The 27,509-nt window shown below is 36.7% G+C and overlaps 1 protein-coding gene across 1 annotated transcript in view; it reads left to right on the top strand.

The window, feature by feature from the left end:
* The window catches only part of cdh22 (cadherin 22), a 290,864-nt gene extending 263,687 nt beyond the window's left edge, over positions 1-27,177 (top strand). Inside the window, exon 13 of the mRNA XM_088607873.1 lies at positions 25,241-27,177. Within this exon, the coding sequence (XP_088463999.1) occupies positions 25,241-25,752 (512 nt within the window). The 3' untranslated portion in view covers positions 25,753-27,177. The remainder of the gene's footprint in view (positions 1-25,240) is intronic.
* Positions 27,178-27,509: the final 332 nt, after the last annotated feature.

The following is a 27,509-nucleotide window of genomic DNA, read 5'->3' as shown; positions in this document are numbered from 1 at the left end:
ACATGAGGTAATAAATCATTTATTCTACCTCTGTCACCGAGTTTGCTCCTGAATCTATGTTTTCATAAAAATAAAACACAGGCTTTTGTTGTAGAAATCATCACTATCAGCCACGGCAAATTACACTCATTGCACTGTTTTGCTACAGCAGATGTTTCAATGCCCTTTTATGCTGCTGCCCAGATACAGTAGCTGGATCAACATTTACAGTACATCACCTAGTACACATGACTTTAAATAGGACATTTCAGAGAGCCCATACCTGTACCTGTATGGGAAGAAAAGGTTACAATTCTTCAAAGTTTTAGGGGTTTCCTTTGCCTTTTTCTCCACGTTTTTCTTTTACTGTCTTTACAGCAGTTTTTTTTATTGTATGAATATTCTTGTGTTGCGAAAACGAGAGCATTTACCTTTTTATGTTTATATTTAATATTAACGTCTTTTCATTCAATATACTACGGTATGTCTGTGCTTATTATATGATAAAACACTCAGAGGAACCTCCGGATGTTATTTTATTCTCACCCACAGCAACCTGTTTACAAAATAAACATTTATTGTTACTGTCAGATTTATTAACTTAATTTCTTGCATATATTTGCTCATGTTTTGTTTTCTTACTCTTTCAGCCCATTAATTATTTTATTGGTTTATTTGACAGACAAGGGCAACACGGTAGAGCAGTGCTCCTGTTTACTCCCATAGCCCAGAAAAGTTGGCCCTGATGTGAGCGTGCGCATGTTTGTGTCTTGTCACACACAGACACCAACACACTCACACGTATGCAGACAGGTGTATCCTATAGAAGTTTGTGCCTGTTGCTTGCTGGGATAGGGTCCAGCTCCCCCATGACCATAAGTGGATAAAGCAGTGAGAAAATTTGATAATAAAGTAAGGCCATATCAGTCTGTTTTGATCTGTAAAAGATGGCATAATATATTTAGATCGGAGAAACAGATAGTCGGTTGAGTGTTCTGTAATTCAATCATCTTGACAGTGAAGCAAAGGCATGAAGTGAAAGATAATAAAAACCACAGTAATTAGGGTATAGCCTTACAATACAATTGTATAAGTAAAAAATAAATAATTTGATAAAGAACTTTCATAAAGATTTTCTCTTTGGGTCAATGCAATTGAGCAGTGCTGGCAATAAAAGCTTGCTGGATGCAAGGCAGAGAAAAAGACTTGGATGTACAAGTGAGAGACTTACAAGTAGAGTGGTTCCAAAAGGTGGTCAAAGATGGTACTTTCTCAGTATTTGTAGATTATTCCACTGCAGGCTGTAGGAACAAGAAAGAGTGGGAATATAGGTACATGTAATAAGGGTATTTTTTTCTTTCCATATGATGGACCAGGCAATCTTGTTCATGTACACTGCAGACCAGTAGACCTGTTGATGGAAGGCAATAGAAAATAATGTTTTGGATCTTTTTCCTTGAAATAAAACAATTGAAATCTCATTCAAACACATGACTTAGAAAAAGGTTTTGCTATCTTGTAGAGACATAACAATTTTAGCTGCTTGTTTTGTTTTTTTTATCATCGCAGAAAGCACACTTATCAAAATGTTCTGTCAATGCATTTCCTAGTTTCTAGTCTTACCAATCAATGGTGTGCGAGCAGCTTCCCCACTCTCCCTGTGGAATAATTACAGAGTAACAATGTCAGTTATTCTTCATTGAGCTTGACAATGCACTATAACTGGTTCTCTATTGATCTATCAGCCAGTCAATCAGATGCTAGTCTTTTCTATTCTGTTTTTTAAAAGTACATTTTACTGAAAGAAAAGTACTATCAAAATCCAATGTGCAAAGCCTAGTAAGTAAATTATTATTTAATAAAATTCAGTACAATGATAATTGCAGTGGAAACTTGTGCTAAGTTTCGTTTCACCTGTGGTTGTAATTTAGCAGTGCTGCCACAGATAGCCCCATGTGAAAAAGTGCACTTCAGAGATGCCCCCGTTGACTTAGGTTTAGTTGTCAAAGAGACTGTGTGATCTACTGTACTGTGGTGGAGAGGGTCAATGGTCTCAGGGGGTACAAGGAGGTCTGTGACACAGGCAAGGAAAAGGTAACAGGACCTCCTGCAGTGCAAAATTGGCAACGCAGAGCTGGTAAGCAGCATTGGAGGGAAAGGCAAAGGCAAATGTAGAGCATGATTCACTTGTAACAGTTGACTGATGTGCCAATTGGTCTGAATATCAGAGCTTTGTATCTCCTGTAAAGGGAAAGTTAGGGAAAGTCTTTTTTTTTCAGAGAACTGTTCTGCGGAATCATAATTCTTCTCATTCCAGGAAGAGACAGACAAATTATTTGCTGTCTTCCTTAATCAGCTTGTTCAATACATGATACAGAACTTCTGTCATTACATGGTTCACACTTAAACATTTTCTAAGGCAAACACCTCAGAAGCCACTATGTTTGGTCCCTCAGCTTCTCGTGGCAGGTCAATAAGGTTTAGTAAGGTGTGATTCAAACCAGATTATGTCATTTTAAAATAGTACAAATAGTGAACAACGTACAACAGCTGCTATTCAGAGATGACAGATCTCTGAAAGTGTGTCCTTTTATATGGGCTTTTATTAGTAGATTCTGTGACAATTTGCATGTTGTAATGGGTGGTTAAAAATGTGGAAGGTCTGTTCTTCATTACAGTACTGCATTTGATTTGATAGCAGGCACGGAAAACTGGGTTAACACCTGTGTAGCTAATTGAGGGCCAAGAGCACAGCTGGACATGGAGCTATACCCCCTCTCAAATAGAACAACAGACCACGTATTATTGCAACCTATTTTAGCATGCCACCAGTAGCAATATATAACAAAATATTCAACATAATATAATGCAAAATTCTTTTTTGAGAATGTAAAATAGGATGACTTGGAAGTGGAACCTCCTTTCTTTGGTGAAGTCAAACTTGAGACACAGCTCATGTTAATCTGCAATTCAGTCACTTCATTTGGACAGTCATGAGACAGCATTAATCATAAGGGTCCACTAAGCAATGCTGAAATTAGGATAAAGATCCAACACATTTCTTCTTTGGGCTCTGATCCTCGTTTGTGTCTGTAAACATGTAATGGGCTCTAGTCTCATTATCTCACTAGTCTACTTTATCAAAAAAAACATTGCCTTAAATATTTTAAGCTACTGTTGTTAAAACTTAATGTAAGAAAATATAACACAAGGATCCTGGATAATTGTCCCAAGGATTTCATCCAGCACTTTCTTAAAAGAAGCTTTCAGCAATAGAAGAAGACTTCAACAATATAAGCTTCCTACAACCCTATGCATAAAGAAGTGGGTTATGATGTCAGATTTAAATGAAATAACAAAACATTGTTTCCAGTAGCATCCTCTGATTCATGGTTCACTGTTTATCCTGGATAATTACATTGGGTTGACTTGTCAATGCTGTTCATGATGGCAAATTCTTGCATCACCTCTCCTCAAAACCTAAAAAAACAGATAACTGGAAAACTAAGGGGAAATTAAACTTTGTTTAATCAGCAGCATCAGTAGCATCAGTAGCATCAGTAGCATCAGGTGGCTGTAATTTCTAAATACAAAATTCTTTCTGATTCCTCCATAACCCTATGGGTTTTCAAGGCCAAACTAAGAAGCATATTACAATTTCAATTCTTTCTATTGAGTAGACATTTGCCCTTTAAAATGGTAGTGAATGACTATAGTTTGGATTATATCTACAAGGACATTGTCAGCCTTTAAGGCAAAAGAGCGGACTACAGACTGAATGAATGAGGGGAGAAACCTCGGGAATGTAGGTATACTGTACATTGGCCATGCTAAGCATTGAATATTTTCTCCATAGAAAGATTTAAATTAGATTTAAATTGAAATTTATATTGCAAAATTAATTCTGGATTTTATCAAATCTGAAGTCTTAGTATTGCAATTTGAAGCCATTCATCCTGGTGAATCTGCTTTGTTCACATTTAAGTAACAAAAAAAATATACTAATAAAAATATTTATACCCTATTTACACTGTATGCCAAAAAAATACCATAAAAAATCAAATTTTGGAAAAATTCCACAAAATTAGATTTATACTTTGACATACAATTTTGACATGCAATAACCCATGCATAAACATGGGTCTTTAACCCATGAGAATCTATGAAATAAGAGAAACAAAATGTAATTTGATGAACAGTGCTTGAAATGGAATAACGTACAGCTACTCACAGTACTTTGTGTCTCTTTGTCCCTCTATTTTATTTTGTGTTCTTTGCTCTCTCTGTCCCATTCAGCCTTTCCATCTCTTTGTTTCACCATATGTGTCTCTTCAGTATGTTTGCTTTCTCCCTTATTCTCTATAATCCAGATTCCACCTCTCAGCTCCCAGTTTACCTATTCTTTTCAGGTTAAAGTGGATGTCTACTTTATTATTTCAGAAGTTTACTGCACATTCACCATTTACATAGTGAAAATACTAAAACTATTAGTTTTAGACATACAGTAAGTATGTTTTTATCAAATAGGTTCTGCCAACTGTCAAAAATATTTTTATATACAATAAGATATAGAGGACTAATATTTTCTTTTAGCTACTGAAGCTTTAATCTTCTTTAACAGTGGTATAATTTTAAGGCAAATGTAACATTTAATCGGAAAAAATAAACTAATTAATTAATGATATAACACTGTCACAATAATACAATACAACATCTTAACCATGCAATAATATCTTGACCTTACAAGATCAGCATTGGAGTCCGACAAGCAGTCAATGGCTGTTTTTATTCTTTTGATCACCAGGACATTACATAATCCAGAGGATCAAAAGTTTGCAGTAGTGGGTTATTGCAAGGTCACAATGGAAGAAGTTTAGAAGTTATGAGCTAGATGACATTTCCAATAAGGCATAACTAAGCTGGTAAACCTAAGGCTTTGAAGTTTAACAAAAGGCATTTTTCAAGTAGAAAGTTCATTTTCTAGACAATGGGAGATTATCCTGCAGTAAATATCTTAAATAAATATTAAATAAATTTTATGGATTTTTAACATTTTTGCTTATACCATAATAATAAATAGTTTTAAATAAATAAAAAATACACTGAGAAGAAATAAACACTACTTGGAAAATGTGATCAATCATAATATCCTGCAGGATGGGGAAAATGTAGGCTAAATATTTAAATAACCCAGACTCTAAATGAAATTCTTGAAGGCTTGTTGTACTTTTTTTTCTCTGGACAACTCTTAACCTCCAGCACAATCAGACTGACAGGTGGAAACGTGGGTCTGTGTGACACATGACTGTGCTATTTCACGAATTGATTTGCTTTTCTTTTTTAAAATGCATTTTATTCCATTTTCATGCTAAGAAGTCCTCTGGCGCAGACAGCAGAACTATTGACAAGCACAGCAGAATCTGCATTGGAGAAGCTGAGATGAGCCTCACAAATAGGGTTATAAAACAACCGTACTCAAAGACTTGGAGTGTGAAGGGAATCCTTAGGGGTAAATCAATATAGCCTATGTCAAATGCACATACTGTAGTTAATACAAATCACTATAGCTACAAAATAAAGAAAATGGTGTGACACCTCCCCCTTTATAAATTTCCCAGCTTTTGTTGAAATAGAATGCCTGAAGATTTTTCCAGGCAACCCATGGCTTTTCTATGTATACCTGAATAATGTCCCGGAATGTTTTGACATTGAGATATTTTTTTTCATTTTATTTATTGTGTTAAAGAATATCTTCAAGACATTTGCTTTATCTTTATTTGTTTCCCCTTTGTGTTGTAGTTCTTGCTGAAATCATACAGTACTGTATATAATGCACACTAATGTTTTATAAAAATAAGAAAATAGCAAAATACATTTTTTGACCCAGACACACACGAAAATCTTTTGGGGGAATCATGTCAGTGTTGCACACAGGGATGCTTATTGCCAGTGCCTAAACTCAATCAGTGCTTCATCTCATCAGATCAGAACAAGTATAAACTACTGTAGTTGCTGGATTTTCCAGATGCTGAAAAATCTAGCATTTGCATCATCATGTCCCCACAATTGTTTAATTAGCATTCTTGGAATTCTTCTTTGCAATATTCACACATGGTATTATTTAACAGTTAGAGAGGAGAACAAATTCTAATGTTACATTTCTGCTTACCCAAATACTGTTTAAATATTCCATCTTCTCTGAGAAACAGCTCTTGGGAACTCTCCATGGGAAAAAAGCAGCTCTGCTTGATCTACATTTTGCTTTCATTTCTCCTGACGTCATCAGCTCACTCTTCTCCTTAACTTGCTTTCTCCGTTCTCTGTTCCCTTTTTTCTCCCTTTCTGTTTGAGTGTTCAACCCACAACTCCAATAGCTCCATTGTTCATCTCTCACCTTTCTCTGATCCTACTTTTCACTAAAGTCCCCACAGAAGTAGTTTCTGCCACCCACTCCACCTTAGGGGTGGAAGCGAACAGCATCAGTCTGCAAATGGGTCTGGACCTCCTCATAGCTCTGGCAGCACTGGCACTATGGCAATGGGTCTTCACCTAACCCTTTACCCCTCCATCAGCTGGTGTCCCACTGGTGTGATATTGGTCCTCGGCCTCCCCTCTCCCACAAAAGCTCCACCCCATGAACATATTCAATATCTCTTCTTCTTTAGGGGGTTCTTCTTGGAATCTCCTCATCCATTCCATTCTAGCAGATTTTGGATAGTGGTATCTCTCTTCTTACACCCCCATTTCCCCATCAGCCTGCTCTTCTGGGTTGCTGCAGTGTCTTTTGGTGCCCACTAAAGAGTTCCAAACTCAGGGTACCTGCTGCTAGCGCTAGTGCCTCCTAAAAACAACCTTTATTTTCATTCATGGGAGGTGTTGGTTTATTAATTAATAAATGCTAGTTGCTTGGCAGCATTATGATGTATGGAACAAGGAAAATGACATGGCATATGTGCAGTTTAGTTGTTGGTGTAGTAAGGTGGGAAAAAACGTTTTTTTGTCTGAAACATTTCATTTGATTTCTGTCAGTATAAGATCCCTCACAGCTGTTAAAGAATATTTTGTGGCAACAGACAGTCTTCAAGTTGGGGTTTCTCCAAGCAGCTGCGAGTGTTTGGACAAATGTATGAAACTGTGAAAACATTTGATTCTTGGCCTTTTTGGGCTGTGAGTTAGCATGAAGTCTTGACATTCACGCAACTGTTCTAGTGGACTTCTTGAGAAGGAGGCAGACGTTTCCATTGCTTCAGCATTTTATATAAATTGTCAGGTTGCCTAAAATAGACCTTTTAAAGAATATGTGAATTAAATATTATTTGAAAACTTCCTGGGAGTTGTTCTACTTCCTTTATTGTTTCAAACAAAGGTTTGAAATGTCTAAGGCAGTGGTTATTAAAACATAGATGCAGCCCTTTAATGTGTCTCACTTTTAATTGATTAGATTAATTGATCTCTTTAACTGCTTCATTTGTCTTCCCAGATTTATTTTAGCCAAAAATTTAGTTTAGCAAAAAAAAAAAACTCTTTTCATTCTCAGTGTGGTTTGTACTCTTTTTTTCTAATTTTTCATTTTTCCTCACATTTATTTTCACTTTGTAACCTTCAGTTTTGATAAGAAAAAAAAACATCCTATTTTTGTCTAATTTCCGAGCAAAAACAGCAGTACAATAAAACTGAAGAAGAACAAGACCTACTGCTCAAAAACAAGCATTTTTTTAGAAACCCGGCCACCAATCTGATTTCTGTTTAAATTCATGTACACAAAGCAGTTCCACCAAATTGAAACTTTGTTGAGATAATAGTAAAGGCATATTTATAGAAATGTACTATGCACTACACATTAAGATTTAATAATGTTTTTTTCAAAATTCACTTTTCTTTTTTGTTTTTTTCTGAATAAAGTTGTTGTTTTAAACATCTGCAAAGTACTATCAGCAAAATACATTTACTCAACTAATTGTACAGTTATTAAAATATTATGAACATCAGTGCACAGATGTCAATAACTGTCCATATTAAAGAAATCTTTTGAAAGCATTAAAAACAGAGAAAGGTATAAAAACAAGTTAAGGCTATCAATCGTGCTTGTTCGGTTTCTAGTAATCAATCCCAGAATCTCATCTAGCCATTTCTTGAAGGATTCTCCATATCACAGCTGGTTAGATGTTTTCCAGATACACAAGACTGTGTAAACAGCTGCCTTCTGTTTTTAGCTCTGCACCCATTTCTTCCTTAAGCTCACATCTATATACTGTGTATTGCAGTAATGTGGAGTTTTCTACTTTTATTATTTATGATATGGCCATTCCTTCATTTCTCCTGTGTTTTCATGACAAAGTAGGAAAGTAAACAGTAGTTTACAATTTCTAGTCTAGAATCTGAAAAACTGTGTTGCAGATTGTTGTCTGACAGTCACAGCTTATAGATTGATGTAGGAATTTACATTTTTTGTGAGGAATGCTTTTTAAGTATTCAATGAAATATTGCACCCTAAAATATAGCATCAGTATTTTATTGAACATCATTTAATGGGGGGTGACTGTGATGCATAAGATCTATTTTATAATCAAGACTTGGGAGCTGGTTGTGAGACAAGGAACAGACTTTATTTATTTTAGAATTTTTGAATTGCCTGTTTGCTTTTTTCATATTAATTTGTAATCTGCAATCATCTTTATGTAAGCACAGGAGCTCTGTATACTATCTTCACATTTCTTGTAGAAAGCGTAATCACTTGCGAAGTGTGTGCACACAGTCACAGTGTCAGCTTACTAAGTGAGAACTCTACAGTGTCTAAAGGCGAGTTAGTATTGATGCAGCTCTCACTGAGAACACCAGTAACAGCAAAGGTTCCGGGGTCACTCTTGAACATCAAGTCAAGAATATCCTGGCCAACTGATCCAGGAAATTCTCAGTCAGCATGTCACCATTTGGGGAGTAATTTTGCTACACGCCATCGGTAGCCCAGGGTCAATTGAAGATGACAGTCAAGACTTGAATCGCTGGATGATAAATCTTGAACTGTGGTCCATATAAAATTTTACTGTTTGATTCACAGAGCTTGATTTTTTTTTTTTTTAAATTGTAGCTACCAGGTGCAACCTACCAAAGCTTTTGCAAAGGTTTATTAACAATTGGCTTTTCTAAATTAAGAGTGTATAAATAAAACTATTGCTACTATTTATAATACTAGAGGCTGACATTAAGAAATTCAAGTTTTTGTTTAGTTTTATTTAGGGAGGGGGACAGCAAAAAAAAAATCAAAACTGACCAAAGTGAGCAGAATGTTAAAGTAATTTGAGTACTGAATTATGATGCTATGAAATAATTCTTTGATAGTTTCTTTATTTAAAAGATATTTCTGAAACATATTAAGGTGTGCATTCTATGCTTTTGACATGTAATAATAATCCTCACCATCAACAACATCTAAATGATTTCTTAAATCTACAGTATATAGCATACCCATCCATGAATTTCTTTCTAACAAAGGATCTCAAAGAGCTTTACATTCAGAAGGCTACATGGTCAATCCAGCACTGAAGCACAGAACCTTAATAATGCAGAGCAGCAACCATTATGCACCAGCGGCTCGACTATACAACAGTTTAGGTAGAGATCTGTGAAAAATTGCACCAATCGAGCACCTTAAATCACTGGACTTGTGGTTCTTGTGAGTGAGAAGGTTAAGACATAAATTGTGGCAGACATCTGTATTGTGCTATTTCCTTGTGTTCAGATATCCTTCTGTAATCTTGCACAGAGACTGAGAGACAAAAGTTAATATTTCATTCCCGCTGTTCAGCCATAGATGTGGGGCTCAGCGGTTAACATCTCACACCGTCTGCGATCAGAGATATACAGCCATGTTGTAAAGGTCAGCAGCAGCTACCAATCACTGCAGGAGTCTCATAAACAACAGCAAGTGTACTGTGTGTGTCCTGCTCATTCAGTAGAAGTGGCATTCATATCAAGTGTGAACACAGGTGCCTGGAGCTCTGGCACTCCCGTAACACCTTGGTCTAGCTTTGATAATAACGACAGCCTTTTGCTTTTAGGCTTTATTTCTTGTCCATCTGCCAGTGTTTAAAGCCATCCATCAATTCTTTTCCAAACTCAACCTTTCCAGGTTGTAGATCACCTGTTGTGTGGTGTGTGTTTGATAATGGGGTAAATGGTATGGAGGCAACCTTCTTTAAAAGCCAATACATTTGAAAATAAATGATAGTCGCAGTGTCTTTTGAGATTTAGAAGATGCCTAGAAGATAGCATTCAAAATTAATATAGTTACCTTATTAACCATAACAGTTCATCTTTGACACGGGCATAACTAGCAGTGAATTATACTAGGCATTATCATAAACAATACATTTCTAAAATGCTTCACAAACGATTGCACATGCAGGTGATCTTCAATATACACTGAATCCAACCATTCAATTTGTTTTCACAATGAAAAATGAATGCTAAATTTAAAAGTAACTACACATATGGCCCTACTGGCCATTTACATCAACTTTTAGCACCAAAATGAAAACACAGCCCTCCACCAGGTACTGTATATATCATAAGAAACAAGGCAACTTTTCAAAATAGTGTACTTCAAACCCCAATCTTTTTCTAAAGGAAAATTTATCATTTATCCAATCATTTATATACAGTTTACAAATTACCTTACGACGTAGTCAAAAAAGACACTCTGTATTCAAAGAACACAAACTTCTAATTTACCATTTTTCAGAAAAAAATTATAATATCTCAAAAGCAAAAATTCGCCAGATTTCAAAATATCAAAAACTCAACATCCTTGCTGTGAAGACGCAAAAGCATTTCAACATTCCTGGTGGTAATACAAATAATAAACTCAGAAAAGAGAGATGAGTGAATGTGTCTTCATGTAAAATTTGAAAAAAGCGCTTACTGTATCTCTTTTGTGCAAATTTTGCTGTTGTGATTGGGGAAATCTGACCTTTTTTGAGATGTAGGGAAGGTTCATAGGTATTCAAAGCAAGCCCCAGAGTCTTATTTGTTTCCCTGTGTTTTCCTGCCTGTCACTTAAGTGTAGATAAAATAATATGTCTGCTTTCTGGTGGCCTTCAACAGTTTAGAAAGGTTATTTTTACAGCCTAAATGGTCTCTTAGCATTGCCTGCAATGCAATAATAATGGAGCTTTTATTCTTTTTCTAATAAGGTTTTCCTAGATTTTCTGTTTTATTTTGAAAGGCTAAGAAAAACAAGGCAGGACCTGGCTTTAAAAACTTCAAACAGAATTTTGGTCTTTGTTCTATCAGTCTCACATTTCTGTCCAAAGTAGTGGACATACTGGAAGAAATAAACAGTAAGTACATGAATGTTTTGGATGTTTTGAATTGCCATAGGATATTGTTAGTATTGAGTGGACAAAAACAGGCATGATACTGCTTTAGCTGTGACAGATATTCCAGAGGATGTTCAGCTATGATTTCTAATAAAGGAGAATATTTTATTGAAAGGCATTTGAAGAAAATAGGCAATACATTTTCCACTGAGAAGGTTAATATTATTTCACATAGATCAATGGCTTATGCCGATTCCCCCTTTTTTGGGTATAAGACCAGCTAACACATCTCCATAATTTTGAATGGCGATTTACAGTACATAAATTGCACTTTGACTTGTTTCATTTCATTCTATACAGGACTATCATTTAAAATTATTACAACCTTTTTGGTAGGAGGTTTATAAAGTATTTTGTCCTGCATTACTGTATATGTATTTCAGTATTTCTGCAGGAAAGTTTATTTAGTTTCCTTATGTTGTAGAGGGGGAAACCAGAAACTGGTAGATCCTCCCATAACTGAAGGTACTGTATTTTTTTAATCTCAAAAGGGTGAATTCACTATGTTAAGTGTTAAGTGAAATCACAGTGCTAACTGCCAACAAATGTTCCAAGTTAACAGTTTGACCAGAGAATAACCTTTTTGCTTCATCACTTTAGGTGATGAAACTGAAAGTCTTAATTGTAGATGTTGACAGATATCTACAACCAAAGCCTTGACAGTTATATACTGTAATAATATAGTGCTTCCTTTACTTACTTATTACTTATTATTAGCAATTTGTTTGTCTGATGTTTTAGTACAATATAATCAGACATTGTTCTGAAGCAGTAACAGTGAAGTCCCTTGTTCAAGAGTAAAAAGGCAGTGCTCCATCCAGGATTTTAACCTACAACCTTGTAATGCATACTCATTATTCACAATAACATGTTTACAGTTTGTTTACAGTAGCTGAACTACCTGAAAAACTACCAGAATTCAGGAAAGGATATGAGTAATTTATAGGGTCTTTATGTTTGATATTTAATATTAAGTTTAATACACTATTTATGTTAAGTTTAATACAGATATATACAGGACATGCATAGGGCACTAACCTTTTAACATGAAGGAGCAGTTCTTTACAGACAAGTCTATATGTCAAGTAATCGTTGCAAAGGACCTTCAGTCCATTTCACATAATGACACTTGAAAGGGCTTCACAACCAAAATGTAGGGTTAAGGCTCCACAGCTGAAAAAATCGTGTTTTTCTTTTCTTTAACCTTCTCTCATTCCATTCACATTATACTGCTCCGGTGGAACCACACTCACACACTGAATCACGGCCATCACTGCAAGCGGGGCACAGAAGCCGTGCTGTGTGACTTGTCCAAATTGGAACGAAAGAGAAAGATTTAATTAGACCACATTCTATTAATCTGATATTGGCCATGTCACCCAAAGGTAACCACAAAATAATTAATAGTATAGACAGGATCTTGGTTTAATAGTTTCATCAAAGGGAGGCATGATGGTCATGGGACCACAGAAACAGCAGTCCTTCCTTATCTGAGAATGGAGGAGATTGCTGGGGTGGTGGGAGGATTTCAGAATTCTAATAATAAACCTCAATTTTCCACGGAAACCTCAGGAGAGCTTCATTCGCCGGGGCAGCTATTTTCCTGTTGCCCCCACAGGTCCCAAGGTGCGATTAGATCAATTGCAGATTGACGAACCAAATGAAAACAAATTTCTGCCTAATTACCAACAAACAAACAATCCCTCCATCAATTCATTTGGAAAGTGACGTGATGAATATATCGCAGTGCAGGGAGGCATCTGCACACATCCTTTCCAATTACAGCCCATCTGCTGTGATAAGCTGTGTGCAGTTGTTGCTGCAATGAAGCCCAAGGGCAAATTAGCTGTCTTGTCAAAAGCGCTTAGTGGAACATCTGTACGTGGAAAGGGTCGAGCCACATGTGGCTGAGATACAAGCTGAAGCATGACTGCCCTGGGTTTTAGAAGAACACTGCACTTGGGACCGTGGTGTCCGATCAACTTTTACTTAAAAAATATAAATAATATAAATGATCTCTGTCTAAATGATTAATTAGCAGGTCCTAAAGGGAACAGTATAAGCGTTTTTGTCTGTATTATGTTGGAGTATTCCATAGCTAGTTAACATGTACAGAAATCTTGATGTCCACTCTGTTGGGTTAGCTTTTTCTAGTAGAAGAGCAATTTGCAGACATAGTCCACTTTGTTACAACATTTTTTTTTAATTTTTTTATAGATGGTCACTTTGGTCAGCAGCTGTTGAACCTTTTTTTGGTCTGACTTTTAACAATCTACACATTACTTTCCATAAAGTATCTTAAACTGTAATTTAACTGTGCTGGATGCAATATTGTATTGAATTTTTTCCTGCCATTTGTTTGACCACCCCTGTTTACTTTCAGTTATCTGTGGATTTATTCAAATGCCATTTATTATATTTAAATCAATGTAATATTAGTACAATTGATTTGCCTAACAGTGCAGTCTAGTGGTGAGAGTAGAACATGACACATTGCTCCTCTCCACATTTTATATTTGGATGTTATGGGAGAATTCAGTGCTATCCAGAATCCAAGAGTGTGGTTTTGTCTTCTGTAATATGTTCTGTACAAAATAACTGGGTTATCTTCTGGAACTTCTAACTTTTCATCAGAACAACTATTTTCTGTTCCTGCTTTCCCCTATGCTGCTAAAGCCTACTGTAGGTGTGGTCCTGATGAATAGGATGCTACAGTAGGTACTGCTGGGAGATGTGTGATGTGGGGCTGATTAATGCATATACTGTATGTGCACATATTGCTTGCTGCTGTTTTTCTCAGACACACAACTCATGCAGTGCTCCACTTGCCAAATATTTCATGAGACATTTAAATTAGTGTTTGGTTGCTTTTCTTATTACCATTTTCATTTAATAAATACAAAGCCATGTTTAGTTATATTTGATGCAATTCAGCCAGATATCATTTCGTGTTTGGAATTCAACGGGACTTTCTTAGTGCCAACAAGCAACTGGAAATTGTAAAGTAAAATCAGGGCCAAGCTACTAGAAAGTACTGGCTGTACAAAAACTTTCCAGTGTCCAGTTTTATTGACACCATTAAACATCACATGTGATACCAGAGGCCCGTTGGATTAGTGGTTCAGTACTACCTGTAGATCCATGATCCTCTGAGGCAGAAAGAAATCTAACATATAGTATTAAGGCGCAGTTCCTGAGACTATTTTTATACAAAAATTCGTATTCTATATTCTGGTCGCTTGCAGAATAGAATGGCATATGTTTAGCAATAATATTATTTATGGTACCTGAAAGTTTCAGGTTGTTGCACAAAGCTAAGGTATGCGTATACGTGTTCTGACAACTGGAATCAATTTCCTGTCGTTAAACTCTGTTTATTTTTAAACAGGGCACTTGTAGAATGACCTACAGTATGCAATGTTTTATTATGTATAATATATTGTATATACTGTATATAATATATTGATAAACATCCCGTGTGCTTTCAGAACTAGTACAAGTAAGACATTAAAGGGCTTGAATCCTCAAAACAGAAGTGAGGATAAACTAAAATACAACAGGTGGACTAAACCGTCTTTAATGCCTTAAAAGCAAGAGTGTTAGTCACAAACTGCAATTTTCTTAGGTTCATGCAATATCCTGTACCAGAAAAGACTCTGTCAGATGCAAGAAGATGGAGGACTGATCTTCATATAAAAGTTTTAATCATGGTTCTCCTCCATGTTTTTCATTAATTTACCTTTTATTTCTTACGAAGTTCTTTCAGATTAGTAGTGAATGGATTTCACTGTGTTTTTGTAGATGGAATTAAGTGCAGTGAAAGCCCAGTAAATCTGGGTATAATAACGAGAAAACCTTATGCTAAAATTATGGCTGATTTAATAATAAAATTAGAAATAAACAAGTAAATTAAAAGTAACTGTGAATAAAGGAAGCAAGAATGTCAAACATAAGTAATGGGCACATATGCCTTAGCACCTGTGTCTCTAAAGCCTTTGATCCCAGCCTGGTAATTCAACCCCTTAAGTGATTACAAAAAGCAGGTTTCAATTAAGATCAATTATGCTCTCCATGAGAATCCTGTCGTCTCCCTTTCTACAGAAGATGGCAAATTGAGCACCGTGCTAGGAGCCAGGGGCTGAACACCCAGTGTCAGTGATGGAGTGCTGTGCTCTAACCCCTACCAACACAGCTCCTCTCCGCAGCTTACAAATACTTTCATTTTTCTCAAAATGCTATTTTCAAGTCATTTATACGAAGTAAAGGTAATTACTGATCCTCTATACAAGCCATTTATACAGATTAATATGCCTGTCAGTGACACTTTTACTCACTTCTCAGGAAAAAATGCCCAGGCTCTGAAAATGAAAGAAAACTAATGGAGTCTGTTAAACGTGAGCAGACTTTGGGCTGTCTCTCTGCCAAAGGTGTAACTACGTACCTGCAGCAGGCTTCATACATAACATGTACAGCCTGTAGCACAGTCCCCAGACAGAGCAAATGGATAATTCACTATGCTGACTGCTCCATACATAATGTTTGTCTACTCACAATGTGGAAAATCACAAAGCTTGAGCAGAACTTTTTTTATCTTCCAATGTATGCTCAATTTAGTTACATAGCTCATAGTCCCTAGACAGGTACTGGTAAACAATGTTTGGTGATGTTTCAGAAAGAAAGGAAGAAATGGGATGAAAAAGAAACAGTGATGGGGAACACATCAGATTTGTCATCCCTCTGTTTTACTTTGCTGATTTACTCATTCCAGTTGACCTTTTTGAATTTGCATAATAAGGAGTGTATGATTAGTTTGAAAAGACATTGAAAGGACAAATTATGGCTTAACTGTAACCACTGGCTCCATTGCCAAACCTATCATCTATCTATCATGCCCTTGACATGGGATTATTTCTTTTATGAACTGGGCCTGACTCCCGAGGTGATGACTGCTCTCTAAGGGCCTCTGTTGTTGCTCCAAGGCACTGTGGTGCCACAACTGATCTGATTCTGTCACAAGCTAATCAGATGTTTTGGGTTATTGCTCCTGCCTGCAATCATTTGCCTCTCACGTATTAGACTTGTATCTAATTGCTTATTTTCACAGATCTTAATATGACACCTTAGTGCTAATCTAACATTTCAGGGCTCTTGGATGGTTTAGCAGTTTGAGTGGATGAACTGGTATTTAGTAGGCAAAGATGAGAAAATAAATCTAGAATGTTGGAATATCAGGTACTTGTTTACATACTATTGGAAGCGCCCAATAAAACTTAAATCTGTGATATTTGTTCTCCAATTCCTTACTTGATATGTGCACAGTTAAATGTGAATCGTATCATTCTCAATGGAATTTACTCCTCAAACTGCTCTTTGTCACGGTGATAATACTATTGCATAAAAAAACTAGGAAGAGTGTATCAAAATAAATCACTGTAGTATTACAACATTGCACCTTTTAAATATACATTGGGAACTGCCAATTATTTTGTTATTATATCTACGCATCTTGAACTATTGCCAATGGTTAAACAAACAATTACTGTACTGCACACAGAGACCTGAGTGCTCTTCTAGTACACATATAGTACCTGTCAGAATTACTTTTCTTTTGACTAACTGTGAGCTCCATTATACTTTACAGTGTGTGCTTAGAGTGAGTGCTAAATTTCTTACTGATGTCACCACATGTTTGCGGATAGGTTCAGGTGCAGATACTAGGAGCTGTTGTTGTTCAACTCAGTCACATCCTAGTCTGGAAACACAGGTTCCCACAGTTAGCCAGTTGTTCACTGCTGCTTGGTGAAGTCACAAGTCACTAATGATCAAGAATTAAACTAGAAACATCTAGTGCATCTATTGGTTGAGCCACTGTGGAGCTTTGCATTCTTCCTCTTTTTTTTGTCGAGAGAAGATAATTACTTTCCTACCCTGGTGTGCTTCCCCATGATATACTGTACACTCTCTCTATTAGCCCCTGAGCCTTTTCCATCTCTGTTTATGCTGGACTAAGCAAAAATGTCGCCAGAAAATGACATACTGTAGAACACATAACAGCCCCAACATCCAAAAAGAAATGAAACGCCTGGAGAATGCAGATAAAAAAGTTATTAAGTGGTAAGAAATGAAACATTCAGAGCCATTGCTTGCAACTCTTTGGAAGATGATTAACAGGGTGAAGACCAGGAGGAGGATTTTAGAAACCTAGAAATGAATCTAGAAATAAGGTTTTTTGCTCCAGAAAATTATTTACATGATTTTCATTTAATCCTCATAACTGCCAGTCAATTTTTAAAAATGCTGTTTAAGAGGAAAACATCCATTTAATTTCTCCATCATCATACTGAAATTCTTTTTCAAACTTGCACCATTAAAGAGTTATACTTACAGTACTTTCAGTAAGAAAAAGGAATCTACAGAAATGTGCATCCATCTTCAAGAATTAAATGAACCTAACTCTTTCTTAAATACTGACATGATTTCACTGACAATATGAGAACTGAACTCATCTGCTCAGGTTTTACATTACTGTATGTGTAACTTTATCCAGCTAAAACAATTAACATATTATTTTAACTGGAATTGTTCAAAGTTTAATACATTTTTCTCTTTTTGTTATCGCCCCCCTTTAGTACAGTCTCATAATTAAATATATACAAATGGTTAATTTATAATATGGCACTGTTTAAATATGACAGACAAAAGCAATCCCCACCTTCAAGCAAAGTGGGGCACAGTTGTCAATCACAAAATCCATTTACATAAATACTGTATGAATGGAAAAAATACAGCTGTATTGACTTCTATTGGAATTGACCCTTGTATCAATACTTCTGAGGTCGCAGTGGTGTTTGTACCAGGATTAATGGTAAAATGGGTGTAGAGCTGTGGTTTAATCTTCAGACTGTCGCAAAACACACACAGACAATTTAGCTTTTGCCTATGATGATACTGAATTACTCAGAATACCCAAGATATTATGTAATTAGGGTTTCATTAAAAGCAAAACACCTTACCAAGTTTTCCTGCAATCTGAAAGGGGGACCTGATTCATCAGGGCTTTAGTTAATATATTTTCTGCAGTTAACTGGAAGGGTAAGATTAACCTCATGCATCAATGGGACAGTTGATGGGGCAAAACAATATGTCCATCTGCATTTTCATTGGCAAAATGACTGCTCTCGTCCCATTGTTGCAGAAAATATCTCCTTCCTTATACTGTACAGTCTTCTTCTTCTTTTTCACAGCCTTAGTCCCAGACTGTCCTGGGGTCAGCTGCTTTGGTTGCTCTTCTCCATTTGTCTCTGTCGAGCACATCTTCCTCACTCACTTCACATACCTCCATATCTTTTCTCACACAATCTATCCATCTCTTTCTAGGCCTGCCTCTTCCTCTGTTACCTTCCACCTCAAATTCCATTACCCTCTTTGTTACTTCCTCAACGTCCCTCCTCATGATATGTCCATACCACCGTAACCTCGCCTCTCGCATCTTCTCAACCACATCCACCACCCTACATCGTCTACGGATTTCTTCATTTCTGATCTTATCCTTCATTGAAATCTGCAGAATCCATCTCAACATCCTCATTTCACTTCTTTTCATCAAGTTCTCTTCCCTCTTTCCAACTGCCAAGCATTCAGCTCCATATAGTAGTACAGGTCTAATCACAGTCTTGTACATTTTGCACTTTAACTTTCTGGGAATTTTCCTGTCACAGATTATTCCAGTTATTTCTCTCCACTTGTTCCATCCAGCTTTCACTCTTTGTTTTACTGCCTCCAGTGTTTCTCCTCCCTTTACCAGTTTTGATCCAAGGTATTTAAAGTCATCAACTTGTTTCAGTTTTCCTCCATTTGTCTCCTCAACATTGGTCATAGAATCTCCTCTTCTCTCCATTACCATTATTTCTGATTTTTCTGCATTCATTTTCAGTCCACCCTTTTCCAGACTCCTCTGCCATTTGAACACTTTCTCCTGTAGTTCTACTTCTGAGTCTGCCATCAGTGCCACATCATCAGCAAAGATGAGTTCCCAAGGCACTTCTGTTCTTACCTCCTCTGTCAGTGTGTCAATAATGTTTATGAAAAGGAAAGGACTTAGTGCTGATCCTTGGTGTACTCCAACTGTGATTTCAAACTCTTTTGTCTCTCCCTGTTGTGTTATCATCTTCGTAGTTGCATCTCTATAGGTTGCTTGAACTAACTTCACCATGCTTTCTGGTACTCCTTTCTTCCTCAAGCACCAATACACCACCTCTCTGGGCACACGGTCATATGCCTTCTCCAAGTCCAGAAAGGCCACATACAGCTTTTTCCCTTTCTCTAGTGTCTTCTCCTGTAACTGTCTCATCACAAAAATGGCATCTGTTGTGCTTTTCCCCGCTGAGAATCCAAATTGTGAGTTGTGGATCCTGATTATCTTCCTGAGTCTCTTGTCCAGAATTTTTTCCAGGATTTTCAATCCATGTTCCAGAAGTTTTATTCCTCTATAGTTTTTACACTCCATTGGGTCCCCTTTCTCCTTGTAGATGGTAACCATACTGCTTTTTGTCCATTCTTCTAGAATTCTCTCTTCCTTTGCAATATTGTTTAGCAGTAGGTTACAGTAGGTTACAATATTGTCTAATCATGTAGTTGGAACAATGGATCTCAATCCAAATTTATTGATAGCCTCCCAGGATACACGCTGCTATGATGAAAAATGTTTAGCATGCTTCTCACTACTACTTATTATTAATAAAATATTTAATTAAGAAAGGGTACTGCAGCAATTCCTTTGTTACCTCTTCAGTCAGAATTGGGCAATGAGTCTGGCAATATAAAAAATGAAAGAGATATGGATGAAATAGTGGGAAGCACAAACCTGTCTGAATGAGAACATTGGACACCAGTAGGTGTACCTGGTATGTCTAACACATACAATTTAAAAGGATACTTACAGTATGACAGCGGACAGCACATTTTGTGAAAATGGTCATGACTATCTATCTAGAGTACTGTAAATGCACTGCTCCTTCTGAAAGCTCTAAATATACAATGTAATCCATTTAATTGCATCCTCCAGTGCCTTATCTTTTTTAAGATAAGAATTTTTAAGGGGACCATTTTTAAGATCTCAGAATACCAGAGATTCATATTTGGTTTGTTGCCTTTCATCCCAGAGCTATGGCTTTTTTAAGGTGTGTTTGGATCTTCCTTCTTTAAAAGAAGCTGTCTACAGTATGTTGCAATTTGTGGATATGATTACTTTGATGTACAGTATATTTCTAAACTGTTCATTAATTTTCTGGAGGAACAGTGCAGCACAATCCGTGTTATGCTATATAGACTATTAAGATTCCTCAGGAATTCTAAGAAAGTAATAATAGAAAGAGGGAAGAAAAAAACATGAAAATAGAATTGCAAAGAAAGTCAGATATGCATGACTGACACTTCAAGGTTTTCAAAGTAGGATGAGAAGGGATCCCATGGAACACAAAATTTCTCAGTACATCCACAAACAATATATTTTTTCCAACTTTAAATGCTCTGTGAGGTCTCTAATCCAGCCAGAAAAAGAGGACACTCAAACTTCAGTTCCATCAAATCACCAAAGGCACACTGCCACTATGTAATTTTGACAGCTTCAGGTTTTCAAAGAGGTGCTTTATATAGAGCAGTCTGAAAGGAGGGTTATAAAGGTAGTTGCAGGAACTGAAGAAGTGTATGAAAAGGTTTATTTCCATATGAAAATCAGCTCTGGACATTACCAGAACAGAACAGGTGAACAAGATAAGATGGAACTTGATTACATCTGTTGCTGGTGGATGAAATGTTTAAATCTCATTTCCTTTTGTTATACCAGGATTTAGTAAAAAATAATTCTTGACTTTCTTTTTTGGGAAGAGTGTGTAGGAGGGAGAGTGTTGAGCACCTCTTGGTTTCCTAATATTAGAAGTGATTATCTCTGGTCTTTCGTTTTAATACTTTATTTGCTATATTGTGTGTTACCACATTGAAGGTTACCAGATAGGCACTCTGCAGTTCCTTTCTGGTGAAATTTTATTTTCGGGACTGCATACCCTGGACGGTTGTTTGGAAGAAGATACCTACAGTAGTTCCATACTCTATTTCAAGGTTGTCATTACACATTTTGTACAAGTTAGTGGGGTGGCTATATAGACTAAAAATAATGCAGGTTAATACTTTGTGAGAGACAAAGTTTGGATTTGCATCTTATTTCCAGGTCCCAGGATACTGCCAGAAAGCATGTTTGTGATCTTCAATTCTGATTATAGGGTATGAACGTGAATTCTGGGCCAACAAAATGCAGCTGTGTCTCAGGGAACACTTGGCACTGGAACCACAGAAACAGGAATCAGGATATGGAAGTATGGCTGCAATTTAAATTGTGGGAATCGCAATTTACTGGATGATTTACATATCTTTGACAAACTGCTATTTTGAAAATGGATTCCATAACAGAAAACTGGCTTGTTGTTGGTAATGATCTATTACATAACCTGATACATTACTCTAAGTCAGAAATGTAGTCAGAATTCACTTACTTGCAAAATATTAAGTCTCCATTATTAAAAGAAACATCAACAATTAAGTTTAGGAAGTGAAATAAAATCAACTGAAGTTGATAACATTATTAAGATGTATTGATTTTATGATCTTACATACAGTACCTTGCAAAAGTATTCAAATCCATGGAAAGATTTCTCATTTTGTTGTTTTAAAGCTTGCAGTTGTGACACTTTGAAGTAGCAATTAAAATGTGTTATAGTGTATACACAACATACTCCACACGTTCAAAGCAAAAAGAAAGAAGAATAACTCAATGGAAAGAAAAATGGAAAAGTCATGATTGAGTTAGTATTCAAACCCTTTGTTGTGGCAAACCTAAATTAAAATTGGTACATAAAATTATCCTAACAAAACACACAATTAGATGAGTGGCCTCTGTGTGCAATAATAGTGCTTCACATGATTTCTGAATAAATGTTCCTGTCTCTATAAGGTCCCACAGTCAGTAGGGAATTTCTACTGTAAGAGATGTTAGTGGGGGCGCTCACCCTATGTGGTCCCTATGTGGGTCCTAATGCCCCAGTATAGTTATGGGGACATTATACTGTAAAAAGGCCCCATCCTTTAGATGAGATGCAAAACCAAGGTCCTGACTCTCTGTGGTCATTAAAAATTCCAGGGCATTTCTTGAAAAGAAATGGCTTCCTGGACAAAGTTCCCATTGGCCCTTACCAATCATAGCCTCCTAATAATCCACCTCTATGAATTGGCTTCATCACTGTTCTCCTCCCCACTGATGTGAGCCGATGTGTGGGGAGTGTACTGGTGCACTATGGCTACCGTCGCACATTGGTGGTGGTGGAGGGGAGTCCCCATTACCTCTACTTGCTTTGAGTGGAGTGTCGACAAAAGTGCTAAATAAGAGTAAGGAATTATTCATTATTATTATTACTGTTGGCGTCTTTGATGTTTCTGCTGGCATTATGATAAATTAAGGGATAGGAAGAAAGAGCTTTGTGTTTTGTGTTGTGAGTTAGAAGGTTTTGCTGAATTAAGAAAAATCCCGCCAACTCTGAATCAGATAAAACACACTTAACTGCTTCACCATTGTTCAGGATGTAGTGTGGACTGAAAACAGATAATGCATTACTTCTAACTTGCATATCTTTATGGTATCCTAAGAGGGCATACAATATGTTTTGTAATGTACTTTGTGGTCCTTTAGGTTGCTTTGAAACGCTATTGCAAAAAGAGATAATCATAAGGTAATAATTTTACATATTATCCTATTTACAGTAAATGTATAACTTTAATCCACAACGTGTAAGATGTTGTTATGGAGACAATATCTAAATCTGGATAAAAAATATTTTCAGCTTGGTTTTAAAATGATCAATTACTGAAATTTAATTTTTGCCATACAGTAAATAATTTGTACAGTATTTATTTTTCTACTGATTCAACATATGGTTGTCATATTGGTTTTTGTGTGCATTGTTGACAAGCATGCATTAACTATAGTAGTTAGTGTAGAAAAGTAGGTCCTGAGTGGGTCATCTGGTAAAATCCTCAGATTAGGCCTCACAAGCGAAAGCTCACTAGCTCACATAGTACTTGGTGAGTGCTGTGGCATGCTAAATGCTTTCACAGCCTGGCACCAGGACTGATTGTTTCCTTGGCTTTGCTGGGTGTGTTTGCAATGTTAACAATGAGCTCTTTGTGTCTATGCCAAGGAAAGCAAAGCATGGCCACACAGAATGCATTTCAAATCGTAACTCCAGGATTTCTTTAAGTATCCTGTGCTAGTACATCAGTTAGAAGTGATGCAAATTGGTTAGCAATTCCAGATTGGATGAGTTAGTTAACTGAGTTAACTAGATGAAATAACCAGAAATTCAATTTATCAATGAATAAAATGCCCTTTCTTAATGGTCTTAGGCCAGGTAGACCAAAATTGAAGTATTAAATTCACTTTGAAATGTATTCAAATCATTCACATCATTACACAATTCCAGACTGCAGTACTTAAGATACAATTATGAAAAATACAGACGCAAAACACTATGGTTTCATGTTCAATTGATAATCTGAAACTTTGGTTTAACATGTGATTGTGAAGTATTGATAATGTCTATAATAATTACTCCTACATCAATGAAGAACACTTAAACAGTTAAGATTTATTTCCAAAATGTACTACTTCATTTTCTCCACACAGATTTCCATCTGCAGGTGTTATTGCCTTGGTAGATTATGAGGACCCCAGTCTGCATTCTGAATCTCTATTCTTTCCTTCAAAAGTTTGTCTTTTTTATTTGATTGTTTATTGAGTATCTTACACTAGAGGTGGAAATTAATTTTCTCCACATTCAAAAATGGAATTTTTTTGACAATCGAAGATTGACAAAATGCCCCTTCCCCCAAGACCATTAAGCATTCGCATTGTATGTTAAAAAGCCTATTCTCCGGACCTGGAGATGAAAATTAAAAGAGAAATACTCCAGACTGAAATTTACACACCATCTTAATGCATTTCTCAGTATCATCTTAATCCCTGATCCCATTTGGGAATCCCTCAATGTGTACTGAAAGTCTCAGCTGTGTGCCACACATACAAATCAAGGCTGTAAATTAAAAAAAAAAATCAAATAAAATTTAACCCTGTTGTGGCACAATCAAGAGAAATTTGAGATACGTGTACCACAAACCTTGAAAAAGCAGCAACATGTTTTTGTCTTGAGATTTATTTACAAAATACATCCACCCCTTTTACCCACACCAGGCCCAGGTTAACCATTTTTGGTCTTGTGCAGTTTAGCCTAGAAAACTTCAAACACTTTGATTTGTGTCTGGGCTCTATTGTGCTTAGAAAAATTCATTAAAGGGAGCTTTTCCAATGGATGGAAACTAAAAAACAAACAAAACTGGGTGTCATGTTTTTCATGGTGGAGCTATTGTGAAAATTAAAGAGAAAAGTATAATTATGAAACCCCTTTGACAAAACCCAGGCTTACCTACAGTATAAACATTTCCATCTGCTGTGTGCAGTCTTGGGTTCTCCGATACTTGCCTAAACAGGGCAAGGGGCAAACAATGTTTTAAAAACATTAACGATAAAAATATTGCCTGCAATATTAATTACTCCCAATATTACTATCAATTTTACTGTTTTATTTTTTAACTGGAAAGATGGCAGGTTTGCAAATATTTCCATTCAACATTTAGTCAGTTTATTACTAATGGTTATGATAACGTCATAAAAACATAATAGATACTGTATGTTAACACAGTGAAAATGCCCTTTTTTGCTGGTCATTTCATTTCATCTCAAAAGTGATCTGCTTTTTCTCCTTCCACTCTGCCCCCTGCAGTTTTGGTGCTGCTCATCCTGACGTTGAAGCGCCATCGCAAGGGCCAGCGAATGTCAGAGGATGAGGAGGACATGCGGGACAATGTCATCAAGTACAACGATGAAGGCGGAGGAGAGCAGGACACGCAGGCCTATGACATGAGTGCCCTCCGCAGCCTCTATGACTTCCCAGAGGTGAAAGGGGCAGACTCGGGGCCTGACCTCCGCTCGCTACCCCAGTGGATCCAGAGCCACAACAGTGAGGGTGAGGGCCCAGCAGACTTCTCTGTGTTCCGGGGGTACATCCGCAAGAAGGTGGAGCAGGCCGATGCTGACCTCTCGGTGCCGCCCTACGACTCCTTCCAGACCTACGCCTTTGAGGGCTCCAGCTCTCCAGCGCTGTCCCTCAGCTCCATCCATACCCTCTCCACCACTTCAGAGCAGGACTTCTCATACCTTGCCGACTGGGGGCCCCGTTTTCGGCAGCTGGCCAGTCTTTATGCGGCAGGACACCCTGAGGAAGAAGGCTCCTAGCACCCTTGTTTGCCAGTTCTGCCCCCCCCACCTCCCCTTCACCCCAAAACCTGCCAACAGCCCCACACCATTCTCAATCTCTAACCCCCTTGGAAGAAATCTGCAAATACATCTGCGTCTTTTCAAATCCACATGGTTCTGGAGCAATCCAAGAAGTGTGACATCCACAGGCAGGCTTTGTAAGTGGTGGGGAATAGGCAGCTTAATACCCTGAGGGAGAACACAGAAATGGACTCACACCCTCATAACTGAAATGAAAAACATAGTTGAAAAGAATTACAAGGAAAGTTGACATGTCAGAAAGCGACAAAGGGGGATTTCACTGATTTTGGAAACCCTGAAGATTGCCAAACAATGAAATGTGCTGCGCCTTTTGTATCTTTTTTTTGTGTTGTTTTTTTATTTTTGTAAACACAAGTAATGTGTACTTTTTGTATTAGAATAGTTTGGTTTTGTCTGAGTGCTATGTCTCTAGGAGCTTATGGAAGCTTATAACTTAATAGAATGAAATCCAAAGAGAATATAACTCTGCAATTCCAAACTTGTTATTTATTTATCTATTTATTTACTTATTTTCTTACTTATTTATTTGAGGTGTTGGTGCCAGTATACTGCTTTGGACAGCAAGTACCTAAACTTTGGGAAAAGGAGGCAAATTCTTTTCCGAGGGAGACACCAAGCGCAAATCCAGTACATCAGCTCTGCTTTTTTAAATTTAAAATCAGCTTATTCAGAACTGTACTCAAAAAAAGAGTTTTGGTCTACCACCTGAGAATGGTGTTAGACTTAAAGAGACTTCAAAAAGTCCATATATATGTGTGTTTTTTTTCTATGAACACTTTTGTAATTTGAAAAATAAAAGACTACAGCTTTTGATGGTGGATGGGGAAAACAATATATATATACTGTATAAACCAATTTCCAGAGAGACTTACGGAGGAATCTGCGGTTTCATCAAAGTGCTGACAACCATGCATCTCTTCTATTATAATGCTTTCTGAGTCAGAACAAATAGAAAAGTGAAATGTGTGGACATTCTCTTTTTGTTTGTTTCTTTGTCCTTTTTCTTTTCTTTAGCAGGTTTAAGGAGTATTTGTTAAATAGCAGCAATAATGAGAAAACATACTTTAAAGAAAAAGAAATCTATGAGTAATGTAAGATTTTGATATTATTGTTTCTTGAGCTCCTACACATCTGTTCCTGAGTGAGTTTAGTTCCTACCACACCTGTGAGTGTGACCGTGTCTAAGCTTTGTTTTCTGCCTTGAATTATTGGTTTGTTATTTATTATTTTTGTTTTAATTAGGTGCCTATAGTTTCTGAAAATTTGTATCACCCATCCCCAGTGCTGGTAAAAATTTCAATGTCAACCTTTACTTGCAGATGTATGGGTAATAAAACTAAAATCAATAAATATTTTAAGGAAGTTATTTTCTCAAAACTTCACCTGTCATTGTATGTTGGGAATGAAGAGCTACCAAACTAGAAAACTTCAACAGAGCCATGCTTAAGTATTAGGATTTTGTTTTCTTACATTCCTATTTTTGTGATGCACACTGCCTCAAAGTCCTGTGTAGATAGCCATAAGGTAACAGCAGTTGATCTAAACTATTGTATTACAAAATGCCCTATACCAAGAAGAAGAAATTGAAGATGACATTCAAAGTTTAATAATAAATATGATTCCTTTTGTACTGTATTGCAATTTGATCTATTTTGGGTTTTAATGGAAACATTTTACTGGGCATTTAATTAGAT

This window comes from Lepisosteus platostomus, chromosome 15, assembly GCF_059453375.1.
Source record: "Lepisosteus platostomus isolate fLepPlt1 chromosome 15, fLepPlt1.hap1, whole genome shotgun sequence".
In the NCBI taxonomy this organism is placed as follows: domain Eukaryota; kingdom Metazoa; phylum Chordata; class Actinopteri; order Semionotiformes; family Lepisosteidae; genus Lepisosteus; species Lepisosteus platostomus.
Note: the sequence above shows the minus strand (reverse complement) of the source record. Positions and strands in the feature narration are given on the sequence as shown.